At 50.8% G+C, this 15,102-nt stretch overlaps 1 protein-coding gene across 2 annotated transcripts in view; it reads right to left on the reverse strand.

The window, feature by feature from the left end:
- Window positions 1–8,298: 8,298 nt before the first annotated feature.
- Window positions 8,299–15,102, reverse strand: part of ILRUN (inflammation and lipid regulator with UBA-like and NBR1-like domains) — a 92,122-nt gene continuing 85,318 nt past the window's right edge. For both annotated transcript variants that reach the window (XM_045543529.1, XM_045543531.1), the window contains exon 5: window positions 8,299–11,618. In XM_045543529.1, the coding sequence (XP_045399485.1) occupies window positions 11,583–11,618 (36 nt within the window). In that variant the 3' untranslated portion in view covers window positions 8,299–11,582. The remainder of the gene's footprint in view (window positions 11,619–15,102) is intronic.

Below are 15,102 nucleotides of genomic sequence, written 5' to 3' on the forward strand. Positions count from 1 at the left end.
GTCAACCCTGGGAAGAGGACAGGGGTACCCAGGACAGAGGTCCTCCAGAGACGAGCCGGGCCTGCCACTGAGTGCTCAGGGAGGGTAGAGTGTGAAGGGACCCAGATTCAGCTCTCATCCACTATTTGCAAAAAATTTGCAAACATGTGACATACAAGGCACATACAAATCTCCGGTAATGTCACTGCACCCTCCAAGTATACACAGCTAATATTTGAAAATGCTCCATATTTGAAAATGTGTATGAACTATGCCAGGGTCTCCCCTACTGCCACCCCTGGCCACTGCATCCAGAGGGGATAAAGCCCTAGGTTGAGGCTGAGGCCAGCCCTGAGGTGAGGGTGGCCAGAGGCACTGCTGTGGAACTGTCAGGCCCTGTGGCCAGACCTGGGCTGGAGGACAGGCTGGTGAGGACACACAGAGGGCTCTGGTGGACAGGGCGGCTTACATCTAAGCCTCGTATCATGTGTGTGCAGAGATGGAGCCCAGAGGGGGTGAGTGGGCTCCTCCAAAGTTACACGGCACTAAGAGCAGGGCAGGTGCCAAAACCTGCATTGCACGAAATCCCTGACTGGCATTTGAGTACAACAGGCACCTGCCTTTCTGCTTTGCGTTGGCTGTTCTCCCTGGCCGACATACTCTTCTCTCATATCCACAATAATCACCCCTCAGCTGCTTCACAAACACCACCTCCTCAGAGCGGCCTCCCCGGCCTCCCACCTAAAGTTGCACTTTCTCCTCCCCCTTTCTCATCCCGTTTCCCCCTGTCACTGTTCACGGCCTGGTTCGCTGTCTGTTTACTGCATGCCAGCTCCACAGGACAGGGATGCTCTGTTTGGCTCACTGCTGCGCGCCCAGCACCTAGGACACTGCTGGCACCAGGCAGATACGTGCTCAATACTTACTCACAGAATAAATGCATGCCAACCTGTGCCAGCAGCATTCCTACACACGGAGGGCATGATGAAAATGCTTGGATGGCTTCTAGTGCAGAAGTGTCCCTGAACGTGTCCCCTGCCCATGCACACGCTGTGCTCCGTGTGTCCTTGTGTGGCCTGTGCCCATCGCCCCAGGGCAGGAGCCACAGCTCCTAAGCTCACAGAGTTCACTGACCCTTTATGAACCAAGACGTACCCTCATAAGAGTGTGGCTGACAACAAAGCTGAAATTTTCTCTGCTGCTCCCTTCACGGAAAAACACAATAGGCCCTTCCAACCCTTTGTGATCGTGGCCCTGTTAATGTGAGGGCGTACACACGCATGTTACTGGGTAATTACGTAACATCGTGGTCTGGAGTCGGGAGCTTCCAGTCTGGCTACTTCTTAGTGGGTGACTGTGGGACGGTGCCTCGGTTTTCTCACCTATTAAATGGGAATAACAACGGTACTTACCTTATCACAATGACGGCTCCTATTATTGTAGGTTGCTGACCAGGAAGGCACAAGTGGGAGCCGCTGGGGCACTGGAAACATTCTAGATCTTGACCTGGGTGACAGTTACACAGTCTGTGCATAAGAATGAGGTCATCAAGCTGAACTTGTAAGTTTTGTGTTCTTTACTGTATATAAATTATACATGGACAACAACAAAAAATTAGTACTTACTTCAGGAGGCTGTTGTAAGGAGGATGGAATAGAATTTCAAATATGCCTGACTTAAAGGAAAATTGAGTTAAAAAATGACTATGAAGTATGAACGTGTGCATATGGCGTGAGCTTGTGTGTGGCTGGGGTGAGAAGTGACCCCGTGGGTGTAGCGGTGTGTCTGTCTGAACTAAGGTAACGAGTGTGTGCTGTGTACCATGTACCTACGTTCCTGTGTGAGCAGTACAGTGTCACAGGTATGTCAGATTGCATGCTTGTGAAAGGCTGCACGCATGTGGAGGTATACAGAGGGCTGTTTTCTGAACCTGCATGTTCTGCACAGACAGGGCCTGAATCCTGAGCCAGCGGCCCTGGGATCCCACTGTGCTCCTCATACAAGGCAAGGCAGGGGGCGGCTGGCAGCAGGACATGCCCTCCCTATGCCCCTCACCCAAGAGGAGGCAGGAGAGCAAAGGCCTGGATAAAGGCTCCCAGCTCCCCTTTCTCATAGCTACAACTTCTCAAAGATGCAAATTCCCCTGGCTCCATGCAAACCAGTCCTGAGAGCCAAGGCTGCCTCCCCTCGGGCCCAACTACCACGGCTGCTCAGCTTGGGGATGGGAGCCAGCTGGAGCCAGTTCCTGTTTCCCAAACAACCACTGATTCTTTCTCTTCCCTGGGGGCTTTGGCTTTCCCTGCTGGCTCAGGTATCATAGAGAACGCCTGGGAAAGACCATGGGACTTTGGGGAAGGCAGTGTCCTCTCACGTTTGAGGATGCTGCAGATGGTGGCTGTCTCGTCCCAAGGTGCTGGAAGAGGCCTGGCTCTCCCAGACCTTCCTGCGTGGCACACTTACCTGGGCCCCACTCACAGGACCCTTAGCCTACCTGACTCCCCACTGGTGCTCACTTTTACCATCTCCTAGGTCCTGTCTCCCCGTCGGGGACATGTGTCTTTATCAGCCCTGGATGACACACGTCAGGGGGCCCAGCAGGGGCCCAACACACAGACTCCCCTCCCAACTCACCCTGACAACTATCCTAAACCCACTCTCTGTGGGTACCCCCAACCCCAAGCCTTCACCCCCAGGGCACGGGTCCCTGGTTAGAACGCACTCAACTATCAGAAATCTGAAATGTGTGGGAAGAAAGAGGTGAGAGAAAGCATGAAAGCAAAAGCTGGAGATGCTCAGTGGATTTGGGTGCCATCTGCCACCAGCAAATGCCACCTCAGTGCCCACCTGTGGCCCTGGCCCTCATCCCTGCCTCTGATACTGATATGGGTCCTTGTGGGCAGCTAGACGCAGACGTGTCGGCCCCGGTACTCCACCCTCGGAAGTGGTAAACCACAGTGGCCAAACCAGTTCCCTGGCAAAGGTTTCTGGGCTGTCATTCTCAACTTCGGGCCCATCTGTGACCCCTTACCCCTCTCCAGGAGCCCCTGCCACTGTCTGGGGTCTGAGTTGGGCTGTCTGAGCAGTGTCCAGCAATCAGGCCAGTCCCACACAAGGCAGGCCCACAGTGTCTCCTATATGGTTCATTTCGACCATGTGCATTGAGGGCCCACTGCATGCAGCTGCGGAGCACAGCCTCCTCTCCTTAGAGGAATTAGGATCTCCCAGACCATCTTCCGGAATGGTCCTTTCCTGCATCCCAACTCCCACTCCAAACCAAGAAATATTCACAAGGCAATCGTTTGCTGGAAGTAAGAGCTGTGGTCCAGGGAGAGACCCCTGAGCAGGCTACGGATTTTTTGGACTCTGCCTCCCAAACACCCAGGGAGTGTCCCAGTCCCCTGTCCTCCGCAGAGGTCCAGGCCTTGCCACATCCAGCAGGTCATATAATGTAACAATTGTCACCACATATCAAATACTTACCATGTGCCAGGTTTATGATGCTAAACATTTTTATGGTGGCTTTAATTCTTATGTCACCTCTGGGATAGAAACTCCTCGTTTTACATAGTAGGACGCTGAGGCTGAGTGCCTAAATAAACTGACCCGTCACATAGCTGATAAGCAGCAGAGCCTGGATTCAAACCCAAGCTTGCCTACCTGGGAGCAGAGAGCACAAGCAACACTTGCCCTGGAGGAGTGGGAATTTGGAAAACATACTTGCAGGGAAGGCCAGGCCAGGTAGTGTCCATCCTTTCCAGGTGAGGCCTGAGAAGCGTGGCGCCCTCTGCTGGCCTTGCGCACGACAGCTGAGGGGGACAGGTCCCAGCAACCCTCAAATGGCTCAGAGCAACCATACCTGAGATAAGGATTTCCTCACAGCTCAGCTGAAATCCCTCCCTGGCCCTTGCTTTGTCCCACTGGCCCGAGTGGTGCTCAGAGGCACTGAGCGGTGACATTCCAGCCCACTAGGGATCTTGGGTGTCTTTGACTGTTGACCACGGCTGGGGGCTTGGTGCAGGCAAGCGTGGCCCCCGCAGGACTTCTCTCCTTAGGCCCCCTCAGACACAGTCCCCCTCTTCTCTCACACTTCTCTCCCACAGCCCCGCAGGAGGTAATCTAAGACCTGGGTCTCGGGCCCCAGAACATCCTTGGGGAGGACAGGACCATAGGAACCAAGCTCTGACCTACTGGGGCTCTGGCTCTACTCTTCTGTGCCCTTATCACCTGGATCCTGGGTGGGGGCCACCCCTGGCCTGGACAGCACCCAGCCCCTCACCTTATCTGCTGCGACCAGCCGGGGGAGGGCTGGGGCACAGGGGTCTGGGGACAGGATAGGGACTGCTAGGACAGGAGAAGGGTTAACTGCAATCATCAGAGTTCTGAGCCTGAAGGAGGGTCCTTCTCGGTCGGAGAAGATCCTCGCAGAGGGAGCTAGGGCAAAAAGCAGGCTTTTGAGGGAGTGCATGACTGATAAGGTCCAGCTGTTAAGGTCCAGTTTTACTCCTCTGATGACCTCAGCCAGTCCTGAGGCTTTAAATTCCATCTCACCGCTGACTTCCCAGCCCTTCCCTCCGAACTGCAGCCTTGTACGGCCACCTGCTGGCCCAGCACCGCCCTTGGACACCTAATGAGCGTCTCACACTGAACAGGTCCAGAAAGGATGCCTGATTTCTCCCCTCAAGCCCACTCCTCACGTGGTCCCGCCTATCTTAGCTAAGAGTGACTTAGACAAGTTACTCCAGACCAGTTAATCCAGTAAGTAGATTCTAGTTGCCCGGGCCCAAATCTCAGGAGTCATTTCTCTCCCCTCATACTCTACATCCAACCCATCAGCAAATACTGGTGGCTCAACTTTCCAAATGTACTGAGGATCTGACCACTTCTTACCTCCTCCACCCACCCCACCCCGTAACCACCTTACTATTAACAGTTTCCCTGTGTCTGCCCTTCCCCGCCTCCCTCCCCCAGTTTATTGTCAACACAGCAGCCAGAGGGATCTTTCAAGGTATTCAGGTCCCTCCCTCTGCTCATAACCCTTCAATGGCTCCCATCTCACCCAGAGAAAGCCAAAGCCATTTTGGTCACCTCAAGGCCCCACATAAGCTGACCCACTCACCTCTCTGACCACATCTCCTACTATTTAGGGCCTTTGCATTTGCTGTTCTCTCTGCCTGGAATGTTCCTACTCCAGATATATGCAAGACTTTGTCTCTGCATATTATTTAGGGCTTCCCTGCCCATCCTGTATAAAATAGCAATGCTCTCCCCTCCATCAGCACTCCTATCCTTCTTTGCTTTATTTCTCTCCATGGCACCTGTCACCTCCTAACGTGCTACACTGTTTACTGACTGTCTACTCCAACTAGAATGCAGCTCCATGAGAGCAGGGGGTTTTGTCTCTTTTGGTCACTGCCACATCCTTAGCACCTTATTACCCGACACATAAATGTTCACTAAATAAATGAACTGCAAAGGAGCAAGGGCAGCAGAGCTCTCCTGGGCTCGGCCGGGGCAATAACTGGGAAGCCTCTATTCCCATAACCTTTTCCTCCTCCAGATACAGACAGAAGGAAGATTCCTCACAGAGGCTCTCATCTCCTTCCGGTGTCTCTAGCACACCACCCTCTCCCCATCTTCCTGTAGGCAATTTCCTCCAACCCCTTCCTGTCTCCCCATTCTTTGGGTCTCAGCTTAAGTGTCACTTCCTCAGAGAAGCCTCCCGGACGCCCCTGGACTAAGGTCCCCTTCTTCATGCTCCCCAGGAAGCTACACTTCCACAAGACTCGTGACGCTTACAGGAGCTGGTCATTCATAAATCAAGCACCAGGCTTACCTGACCTTTATTGCCTCATCTGGATGGTTGTAGGTTAAATGAGGTAATGCACATAAATAAATAGTTTTAATACGAGTTGGTCAATAATGGTCAGCCAATATTACCATAATTGTAGTGGACACTCAAACACTTGTAGTTTGTGACAGAAGAGCATCATACCAGAAATAATGTGAAGCCAGAAATCACAGCCTGAATAAACCCTAAGAAATGCTGAGGAGCCACAGCCCACACTTTTGAATATTACTGTTCTAGTTGACTGACGCTCCCTCAAATTCTAGTAGGTCTGGGCAACACACTGCTGGCTAGAGCCTCACAGACTGGGTGGACTGGGTGGGGGTCTGAACCCCCTCAGGCCATGTCCTACCGTCCTCACACGAAGTTCGAGTGCGGGGCCAGCAACACCCATTCATCCTGGAGCATCCCCAGACCTGTTATATTAGAATCCACACTTGAGAAGCACTGCCCCCCAGAGCGCAGCATCTTAGAAGGAAGGGCTAAAAAAGATATTAAAAAAAATATTCATCTTCCAAGTCCCGGTTTCGAAACTAGTACATCTTCACTTTACAGACAAGGCACCCGAGACCCACCGGTCACACGGCCTAGTCCGAATCCATTCTCCAAACACAACCCCACACACACTCTCCTGCCTGCTCCTTTCCCGTCTGTGAAGTCTGAGGCTACCGTGAGTGACCTCCATGCCTATTCTCCTGGCAGCCACACAGGGCCGGACACCAGGTGGTGTGTGGGAAATGGCTGGGTCACAGCAAGCAGGTGAGGGAGGGGCCTTCTCAGGAACGGGGTGGGAGGCACCCAGGTACAACCTGAGCTGGGGCAGGGAGGTAGCTTGAGTGCCTGTTTGCTCTGCCAGGAGGGCTGGGCTTAGACCACTACAACTATCTCCCCCCATCTCCTGGGCCCAGCTGAGAGCCCCCTCCCTGTCACCTAGCCCCCGTGGGAATGGCTCGGGTCAGGAGCTACCATCAAACTTGCTCCTGTCTCCCAGGGCCTGGTGACTTCTTGACAGGTTACAGCCCCAAAGACAAACAGATTCTGCCAAGCAAATAACTGCTCAGCAGTGGGGGTGTTGAAGAAGGCCTGGGAGCAGGTCTGAGCTGCCAGAAGACACAGATGACTGGGTGGGAGCCCCTCCCCTGCCAAGAACAAACAGCTGTGGGCACTTGGAAGAAAGCGGGTGCACTATCACGGTGGGGGCACTTGCCCCAGGGGTCTCTGAGCCAGTCTTCTTTACCTTAGGCTCCGTATTGGGCTGCTCTCTGAGAAAGTGTTGCATTCGGGCCCTTGGGGCAGGAGACCAGCTCTTTGTGGGACCTGTTTTCATCGTGCAATCTCAGGTTCCCTCACTGAGGGGCCTATAGGGCGGTGGCCAGGGGATCCCCTCCCCCAACTCCTGTACCCTAGATCCCCTGGCTCACAGTCATCATCTAGAACACACAGCTTTTCCAGCCAGGGTGAAGGCCAAATTTAGGCGTTTGTAGAAGAAAAGTTAGCTCTTCAGTTAAGTGAAAATAATGCTAGCACCTGGGAGGCGGATCCAAGCCCGACTCACCCATTAAGCTGTGGCTCAGGCCACTCCCTTTCCTCTGTGATCTCACTCCCTTCAACACAGAGGGGTGATGGCGTGACCGAGGACAAACTTGAGCTCTGACCTCTGAAGAGCACGACAGATATGAAGGGACAGAGCCAGTCACCCCACCATTTGCCCTCGTATTTGCCATTTTTTCTCAGGTTATCTGACTCCTGCTCAACGCTCACTAAGTGCCATGTAACACCTTCCCCCACCCCATCAAGGTCACAGGCTGTCTCGTGTAAGTATGCAGGTTCCAAGTCTGTTTGCCAGCTGCCTGACGTGTGGTCCCTACCTCTCAGGCTCCCAGTCCAGCTCACAAAAACCTAATCCATAAAATAAAACCAGAAGGAGCACCCTGAGCACCCAGGAACTATACCTAACCACCATGGGAAACATAAGATACACTCCCTCTTGTAAATCTAGGATGCCAGGGGTTTAGAAGGGAATGAGGTAGGAGTCACCAACTCTGGCTTATCTGCCTTCCCAGCAGGAAGATGCCAGTGATGCTCTGCTTCCTTCCCATGGGATTCCTGTACTTGTGCTATGTGCTGGACACACAGTAAGGGCCCAAACAATGCTTGCTAGCTGATCGACACTAATCTGGCTGGTATTTCTTGCATGTTGGAGATAGAGTGGTGATCAACAGAGGCATAGTGCCCTAGGGACCTACAGGTCATTTGAAGGCAGTTTCCTTACCTTTCTGGTCACTAGGCACCTCATCCCATTTTAATCCCGGGACTAATTTCCCAAACATATAATGAACCTCAGTGTCTCAGTTTTCCCATCTGCAAAAGAGAAAGAGCGAGAAACGAAAAAGCACATACCACAGAGCTATTATGGGCCGTGCAGGTCACAGGAGGCTTGAGGGTGCAATAAAACTCACTGACACATATGAAAGTATTTTTTTGTGTGTGTTAATTTAATCATACAAATATTCATTTATACAGTAAGGAAAAACCTCCTCATCTTCATCTCCTCCTAGGCACCGTGAGGCCCCACCGCAAACACCCACCCAGCTTGCTTGCTACACACACCACTGTTGAGGCGGAAGGGCAGCCACTGCCGCTCCTGCATTCACCCAAGGAAACCAAGGAAAGGCGGAGCGAGGCAGGGTGGGGTGGGTAATCAGCTTGCCCTTCTGAGCCTGGCAACTCTGCCATCCTCTCCTGCTGGGGCTCAGATTGAATTTGGGGAGGTATTTATTCTCATGCCCACTTCCCACCATGGCCACCCTCAGGCCACACCAGCTGTTTGGTGAAGTTCTCTCCAGGCTGGAAGTGCCTTTGATGAACTTAAGGTTACAGCCAGGCCTTACTGGGGGAGAGAGGGCTGACAACGTCTAGAAAAATGCCCCAAATTCAACTGTCTCCACAGCAAAAAGAAAAAAGGCATGCACACATGCACACACATCCAAACACACACACCTCACTCCATGCACACAGATACTTCCCAAGCCTGAGCCCCTGTCTCCCCAGCTGGGCTCAGACTCTGTCACCTAAGGATGGTGTCTGCCTCACCTCCTAGTGCCAGACACTGGTGGTCTTGCCCAGAGGCAGCCTGCCACATGGTGAAGATTCTAAGAGGAGCAGGGACTACTGGGGCTGAGAGGTAGCCAATACCACCCCATTAGGCAGGGGAGCAGAGAGGGGCTTTAGGCATTGCTCCAAACCCATACTAGGGAGGAGGGGGAGAATGAAGGGTACTGATAGCCTCTTGAGCCTGGGGAAGCCATGGACCCCCACCCCAAACCCTACTCCAAGGCTTGCACTTGCTCTGGCCCTCTTGCAAGGAGCTCACCTTTCTAGGGATGTGCACAGAAATGGTTTGTTCTTAGGAAGGAAGCCAAGGTGCTCAGGACATTTAACTTGCCAGGCGTTGATTGCCTACAAGCAGGAGGAGGAGCAGGATAATCTGGCAGGGCCAGACACACTAATGGTGGCCTATGAAATCCCTGCTGAATCAGGTCAGGGAATCCCTGCTAGGAAACGGCACCTAGTGTGGGGCAGATGAGGAAGCCAGGAAAGCAGGGATTGTGAAGCCTCCCACGATCCTGCCAGGGGCAGTGGAGATGGGCTGCTTTGAGACTGTTAAGTGGGAAGAACAGCTGGGTACGTACGGGCTCCAGGGTGGCAGTGTCCCAGGAGATTGGCACCAACAGCAGCAGAAATCTGGGCCTAGTAAGGCCCTCAGACAAAAAGCCAACCTGAACCCTGTGGTGTGAGCACCCAGGAGGGACTCCCCTCTGCTCTGCTAGGGAATGGGGCACGCACGTGTGCATAGAAAGCAGGTATTCCAGAGTAAGCTCTAGTCTAGCCCCAGACCCAGCTGCACCGCCCTGCTCAGCAAGCTACCTCCACTCACCCTCAGGGCTTCTCCAGTGGACCAAAGTTCATTTCCCCTTTTATTTTTAAGGGGTGGGGAGGTAAAGGGGGAATTTCATACAAGCTTTTCTCCCACAATCAAGCTTTAGAAAACAATAGTCTCCAAAGAGGATGAGGAGGAACAAACAACACACATTTTTGGAACTCAGACACCCAGACAGAAACAGACAGGCAGGCAGACCCTCACCCACACCCAGGCTATATGACCCCTTGCAGCCACTCATCACTTGGTCTGCCTGCTTGTCTCACACCCCTGGGGGGATGGGGGTGTAATAACACACAGGTGACCCTGCAACCGCATGCTGGATCCATATCCCTGGCTCTCAAACCAACTGAGACTCCAGGGAAGGAGGGGGTGAGAAGAGAAGAGGGACTTTGCATATTCTTGTATCTTTGGCAGACAGCTGTTCTAGCCTGGTTCAAGCTTCCCATGGAGACATCCACATCTCAGCCCACTCAGAATCCACAGGAGGCCTGTGGGGACACCTGCCTGAGTGAGCAGTCAGCCAATGAGCCCCTGCTCCAGCTGGGCTGCTCCTTGCCCACCTCCTCAGCCGTAACCAAGCATTCTGATGGGGAAGGGGGCAGGGGGCAGTCTTCTCATTTCTATCTAAATGTGGTCTCCAAGATCAAGTAGTCAGTGACTGTGGCCCTTCTCCATGACAAAGTCCTCGTTTGGGGCTGTATTTTCACACCTTAACAGCTCAGCCTCCACTAATCGGCTGTGAAAAAACCATAAAGGACAATTAACTGAAGGGAAACACAGGGAAAGGAATTGTGTGACAACAGAGAATCATGTGCCACTGTCACGCTCGCCTGCTGCACACTTGCTGGTGAGCTACACCAACAGCCGGGCATGTGCACGGGGTGTGCACACACACTCTGCACAGAGGCACTGTTCCCAGAGCGAATGGGGAGCCGCTGCGGGAAGAATCCAAAAGAGCAGTAAGCAAGATGGCATTTCTCTCTGCCAAGAGAAACATGGAAGAAAAGCAATCTGAATTGTTACAAGGGTGTGCAGAAGGACACCTCTCGGCCTCAGAAAATCCCACGTCACCTGAGATCTGTCCTCAAGGCTTCCTCTGCTGGCCACACAGGGAAGTTTGGTCTTCAGAGAGGTTCTGGTGCTAACAAGCCACAGGGTTGACGAATACAAATGTCAAAGGTGTAAATCAACAGAAGATTAAAGAGAAAAGAGGTGATAACTCATTGGCTGATGCCATTAAAAACAAATGGGGTCAGAGATTTCTGGAGTCATGTGGCATAGCAGATGTACTCCTGTAGCACTGATCCGCAGAGTCCCCAAACATGCCACGCCAGCTTTTAACCTGAATCATTTCCAGAGCAAGCACTATTCTATAAAGAGTATGTTATCCCGTATTAAAAAAAAAAAAAAGTAGGGGAAGAGGAAAAAAATTAACATGTGCTCAAAACTACAACCTCTCTGTAGGCAAAATAATTTTTGTTTAAAAAAATGGCTTTTTTTCCCCCATTTTAAACTTTTTTTCCCTTCCCAAGTGACCTAAGGACTTGTTAGACTGATGCCTAATAAACAAAACCCAAGGTGGCTGCATGGATTTCTTCTCGGTAGCCTCAACACCATTCCTGCAATTTAGCATTCACACATGCATACTGAGTTTACTCAAAACTAGTCTGTTCTGCTTCTTCCTCTTCTTCCGGGATGGGGGGTCAGAGCCAGGGGTCCGTGCGATGTGGTCTGCAATCCAGAGGAGCCCCTTGCCCCTCCCCCCCGAGTCAGGCCTTCTGTCTTTTGTTAATTTTTCTTCTTGCTGACACCCGTTTAAGACTGGCCGAAGGGGTAAGGCCCGTGGAGCCCCTGGAAGAGAGTGAAGACAGTCAGTGATGGTAGACACAGCAGTGCAACTTGACAACCAAACCAAGTGCAAGAATCTATAGTTCCCAGTGAGCCAGAAGGAAACCCCAATGCACAGACAAGGACTCAGGGTTATCCTTGCCATACAAAACATTAGCAGGCTAAAGACAGTAGGTATCAAGTTGTTAACATTTCTCACTGAATCACACCATCCAAAGAGAGGGGAGGCTGGAGAGATAGTCCCCATTTTTCAATGGTTAGATCAGTTGGCACCAACCTTTCTCCACCCAGGTCACAAAGCTTTCCTGTTTCCTTTGCAACATCTCAACCTCTCTGCTAAAGATCCTCATATACCACTTTATGCATCTTAATTTCAGATGTAGGCCGCTGCTGCTGCGGGCTAACTACGTGTATATCAACAAGAGCACTGCAGTGGAAACAGCAACTACCTACTCAGCACCTAGGTCCCAGGCATGGTACTAGGTAGGAGCTTGTCCTACATTGTCTTTAATCCTCACCTCTGCCCTAAAGCCAGGTGAGTGTTACCAAACCTATTTCACTGATGTCCATTTTACTGCAAAGACTAAGAGACTTGTTCAAGGTCACATGGTTAGTGAGAGGTAGAGCCAAGATTTAAAACCAAGTCTGATGGACTGCAGCGTTCTTCCTCCTCCCGGCTATACTGTCTCTGCCTTGACACGTGAAAAGGTTTGTTTATTCCAACTTCTTATGCTGCTTGGCTGGGTGGAAGAGGCTTCATAGTCTTGCTTTCCCCTTAAGAATGAGACACTAAGATGTGCCAACACCAAAAGGAGCTACGTGAACACGCTGCTTGATGACACGTGCTCCCTCTGCCCTCCCCCCATTCTCCTTGTCTTCGCTCCTTGATAGGACCCAGTCATTGCCAAGACATGGAAGGGCAAAGGTAACTAGCGACCAGCCTCCCCAGGATCCTACACCCAAATTGGCCCAGGCAGCAAGGCCCCCGGACCAGAGAGATCAAATGGGCACAGAGAACAGACATCTCAGCCATACCCATGACAAATGACCAGAGGGGACTTTCCGATGCTTGACAACTATGTTAAAAATCCTCAATCTAGGCTAGGCACAACTTGGGACAGGGAGGCACAAGAATGACTGAGATTACATTTTCTATTAGTTTGATGGAATGCAGGCAGGGTCAGAATTTGATTGCTTTAAAAATGATACACCATTTTGAAAAGAAATAAAAGGGCTTGGTTGCAGGATCGTCAGTGATCAGAATCCCTTTTCAGTATGACTTTGTTCACTAGCATCGCCCCAGCATGGTACCTGGACCTTGGTAGATGCCATAAATATTTGTTGAGTTAATAAATGAAGGAGGGCAGATATTTCTCAGACTACTACCTGGAGTGTCAGACCTCTGTAAGTCAGGAATATTGGCCCTTTCAAAACCAAGGTTTTATTTTCCCTTGAATATGGGTAACCAGGAATCAAAACCAAGTTTTAAAGAGCTGGTGTGGCCTGGGGATACAAGCATCTGGGTCATGCCATCCATCTGGTCATAGCCTCCTAGGTCCCAGGAGAGGCTGGGCTCTCTGGAGGGGGTTAGCTGGAGATGCACAACCCTCCCAGTTTCCACTGTAGTGGGATGCAGGACATGCACAGCTGGAAGGAGATGTGGGTTCTGATCCCAGCTTTGCACTCACTCACCAAGTTACCTTGGGTGAGGTCCCTTCCTCTCATAGGACCTTAGGTTCCTCCTTAAATCTTTCCAGACTTAAGGGCCTAGGAGTAGACACAAGTGCCTGGCTCAGGAGGCTCAAAAACAGTATTCTGAGAAAAGTGCTCTTTAGTCATGCTTAGGCCAGAGGTCAAGCTGCTAAGAATGGGGAACATGAGATAAAAATTTTCAGTGTTTTCCATAGAAAGCACTGAAATTGGTTTTGCTTTTGGTTTTTCCATATAAAGGCCCAAAAGACCACAAGTATGTCACTAGCTGCTTGGTGGTATCACTAAACAAAAAAATCCTGAGGTGGATTTGGAGGATGGGCAGGCCAACACTGATGGAGTATCAGCTATGTGCCAGGTGCTTGCAGTAGCACTTAATATGTTCTCTTTAATCCTCACGGAGATTCACTGAGACAAGTACGATCTCCAAGCTCAGAGAGGTGAGGTAACCTGATTAACTGCATAGCACTGATGAATGGAGCAGCTAGTGTTTAAAATGCCAAAATGCCACATGCCTGACAGCCCCTGAGCCATCCATGCCTTCAGCAGGCAACCTAAGGCTGCAGCCACCTCAGTGGCTATAGTATCTACCCACTCAACCAAGTGTGGGCTGGGGCAGCAAAGGGCTCTCAGACTCCACTTTGCAGGGCTTGGTAGGAGGGTCACATTCATCACATGCAGAAAGTAAAGCAGCTTGAAACAGGCTGCTCTGACCCAGCACTTCCTGACAACAATTATTCATCCAGAATGACCCAAGGAAAGCAACAAAAGCTTAGATTCCCTTAAGATTTAGAACCAACACATGCTAAAAGTCTTTGTGCAGAAAAAAATGCACAAAGAAAACAAGAAAAACAAACAGCATTTGTTTTCTATGAAATATATTCCCCTTTACCCTAAATTTAACTGCTTCCTTTCTAGTCCAAAGCTCCACACACTTCATGTGGACCCTTACAAAGCAAGTACTTGTGACTTGTCTGGAATACTTGGGGAAGGGAATACATGACTTAGCCAAGGAGCTGTTGTGGATTCCCATTTAACAGAAAAATAGAACAGGTTCTATGCAATTGGCAGAGAAAGAAATAAAGACGTGCATTTCCATATTTCCACTTGAGTGTCCTGGCCCTCAGACCATTCAGGGTGGCATTTAGCTTGTTATGGTTATCACCGATCTTTTATTTACTGACTGAGGTTCCATGCCTTTTGGGAAGAAAAATGCTACCTAATTCCCTTTTACCCAGAGAATGGCATATTGGAGTTGATGTTTAATTGGTGCAGAAAGGTGGCTTGAGGAAAAAGCTTTACTTATTTTCCTTGCCCCCAAATTAACTACCATCATTTCAAGGAAGGGAGAGGAAGCCAACTCTATTTTGAAATCACTTTACAATCTAGACTCCCCACATGCAGGATTATAGGTGCCACAAGGAGATCACAGAACACAGGCAATGTAATACCAGTCATAGAAGAAAAGCCTGACAGAGATTCCAAGAGCAGCTTGTCCAGGGTGCCCCACGGCAGGAGGCCAAGCGGGAAGGGCCTTCCCTAACAGTGGGATGGAGGCACATTCAAAATGGGAGGCCCATCCACATTTCAGGTTCCAGTGGAGTTCCAAGAGCTGGTGTAACAGGTTTTGGTGGCAACCTCAACCCCAGCCTGAAAGTAGAGTTTAGCAATACAGATAATGTTCACTCATTCTCTTCTGGAGCCTAGCAACTCTAACTATTATATGTAGGAAAAAGTAGATGCTAAATATTTTAACTAACCTGGCATCAATGATGGA

Source organism: Lemur catta, chromosome 2 (assembly GCF_020740605.2).
Source record: "Lemur catta isolate mLemCat1 chromosome 2, mLemCat1.pri, whole genome shotgun sequence".
Lineage (NCBI taxonomy): Eukaryota > Metazoa > Chordata > Mammalia > Primates > Lemuridae > Lemur > Lemur catta.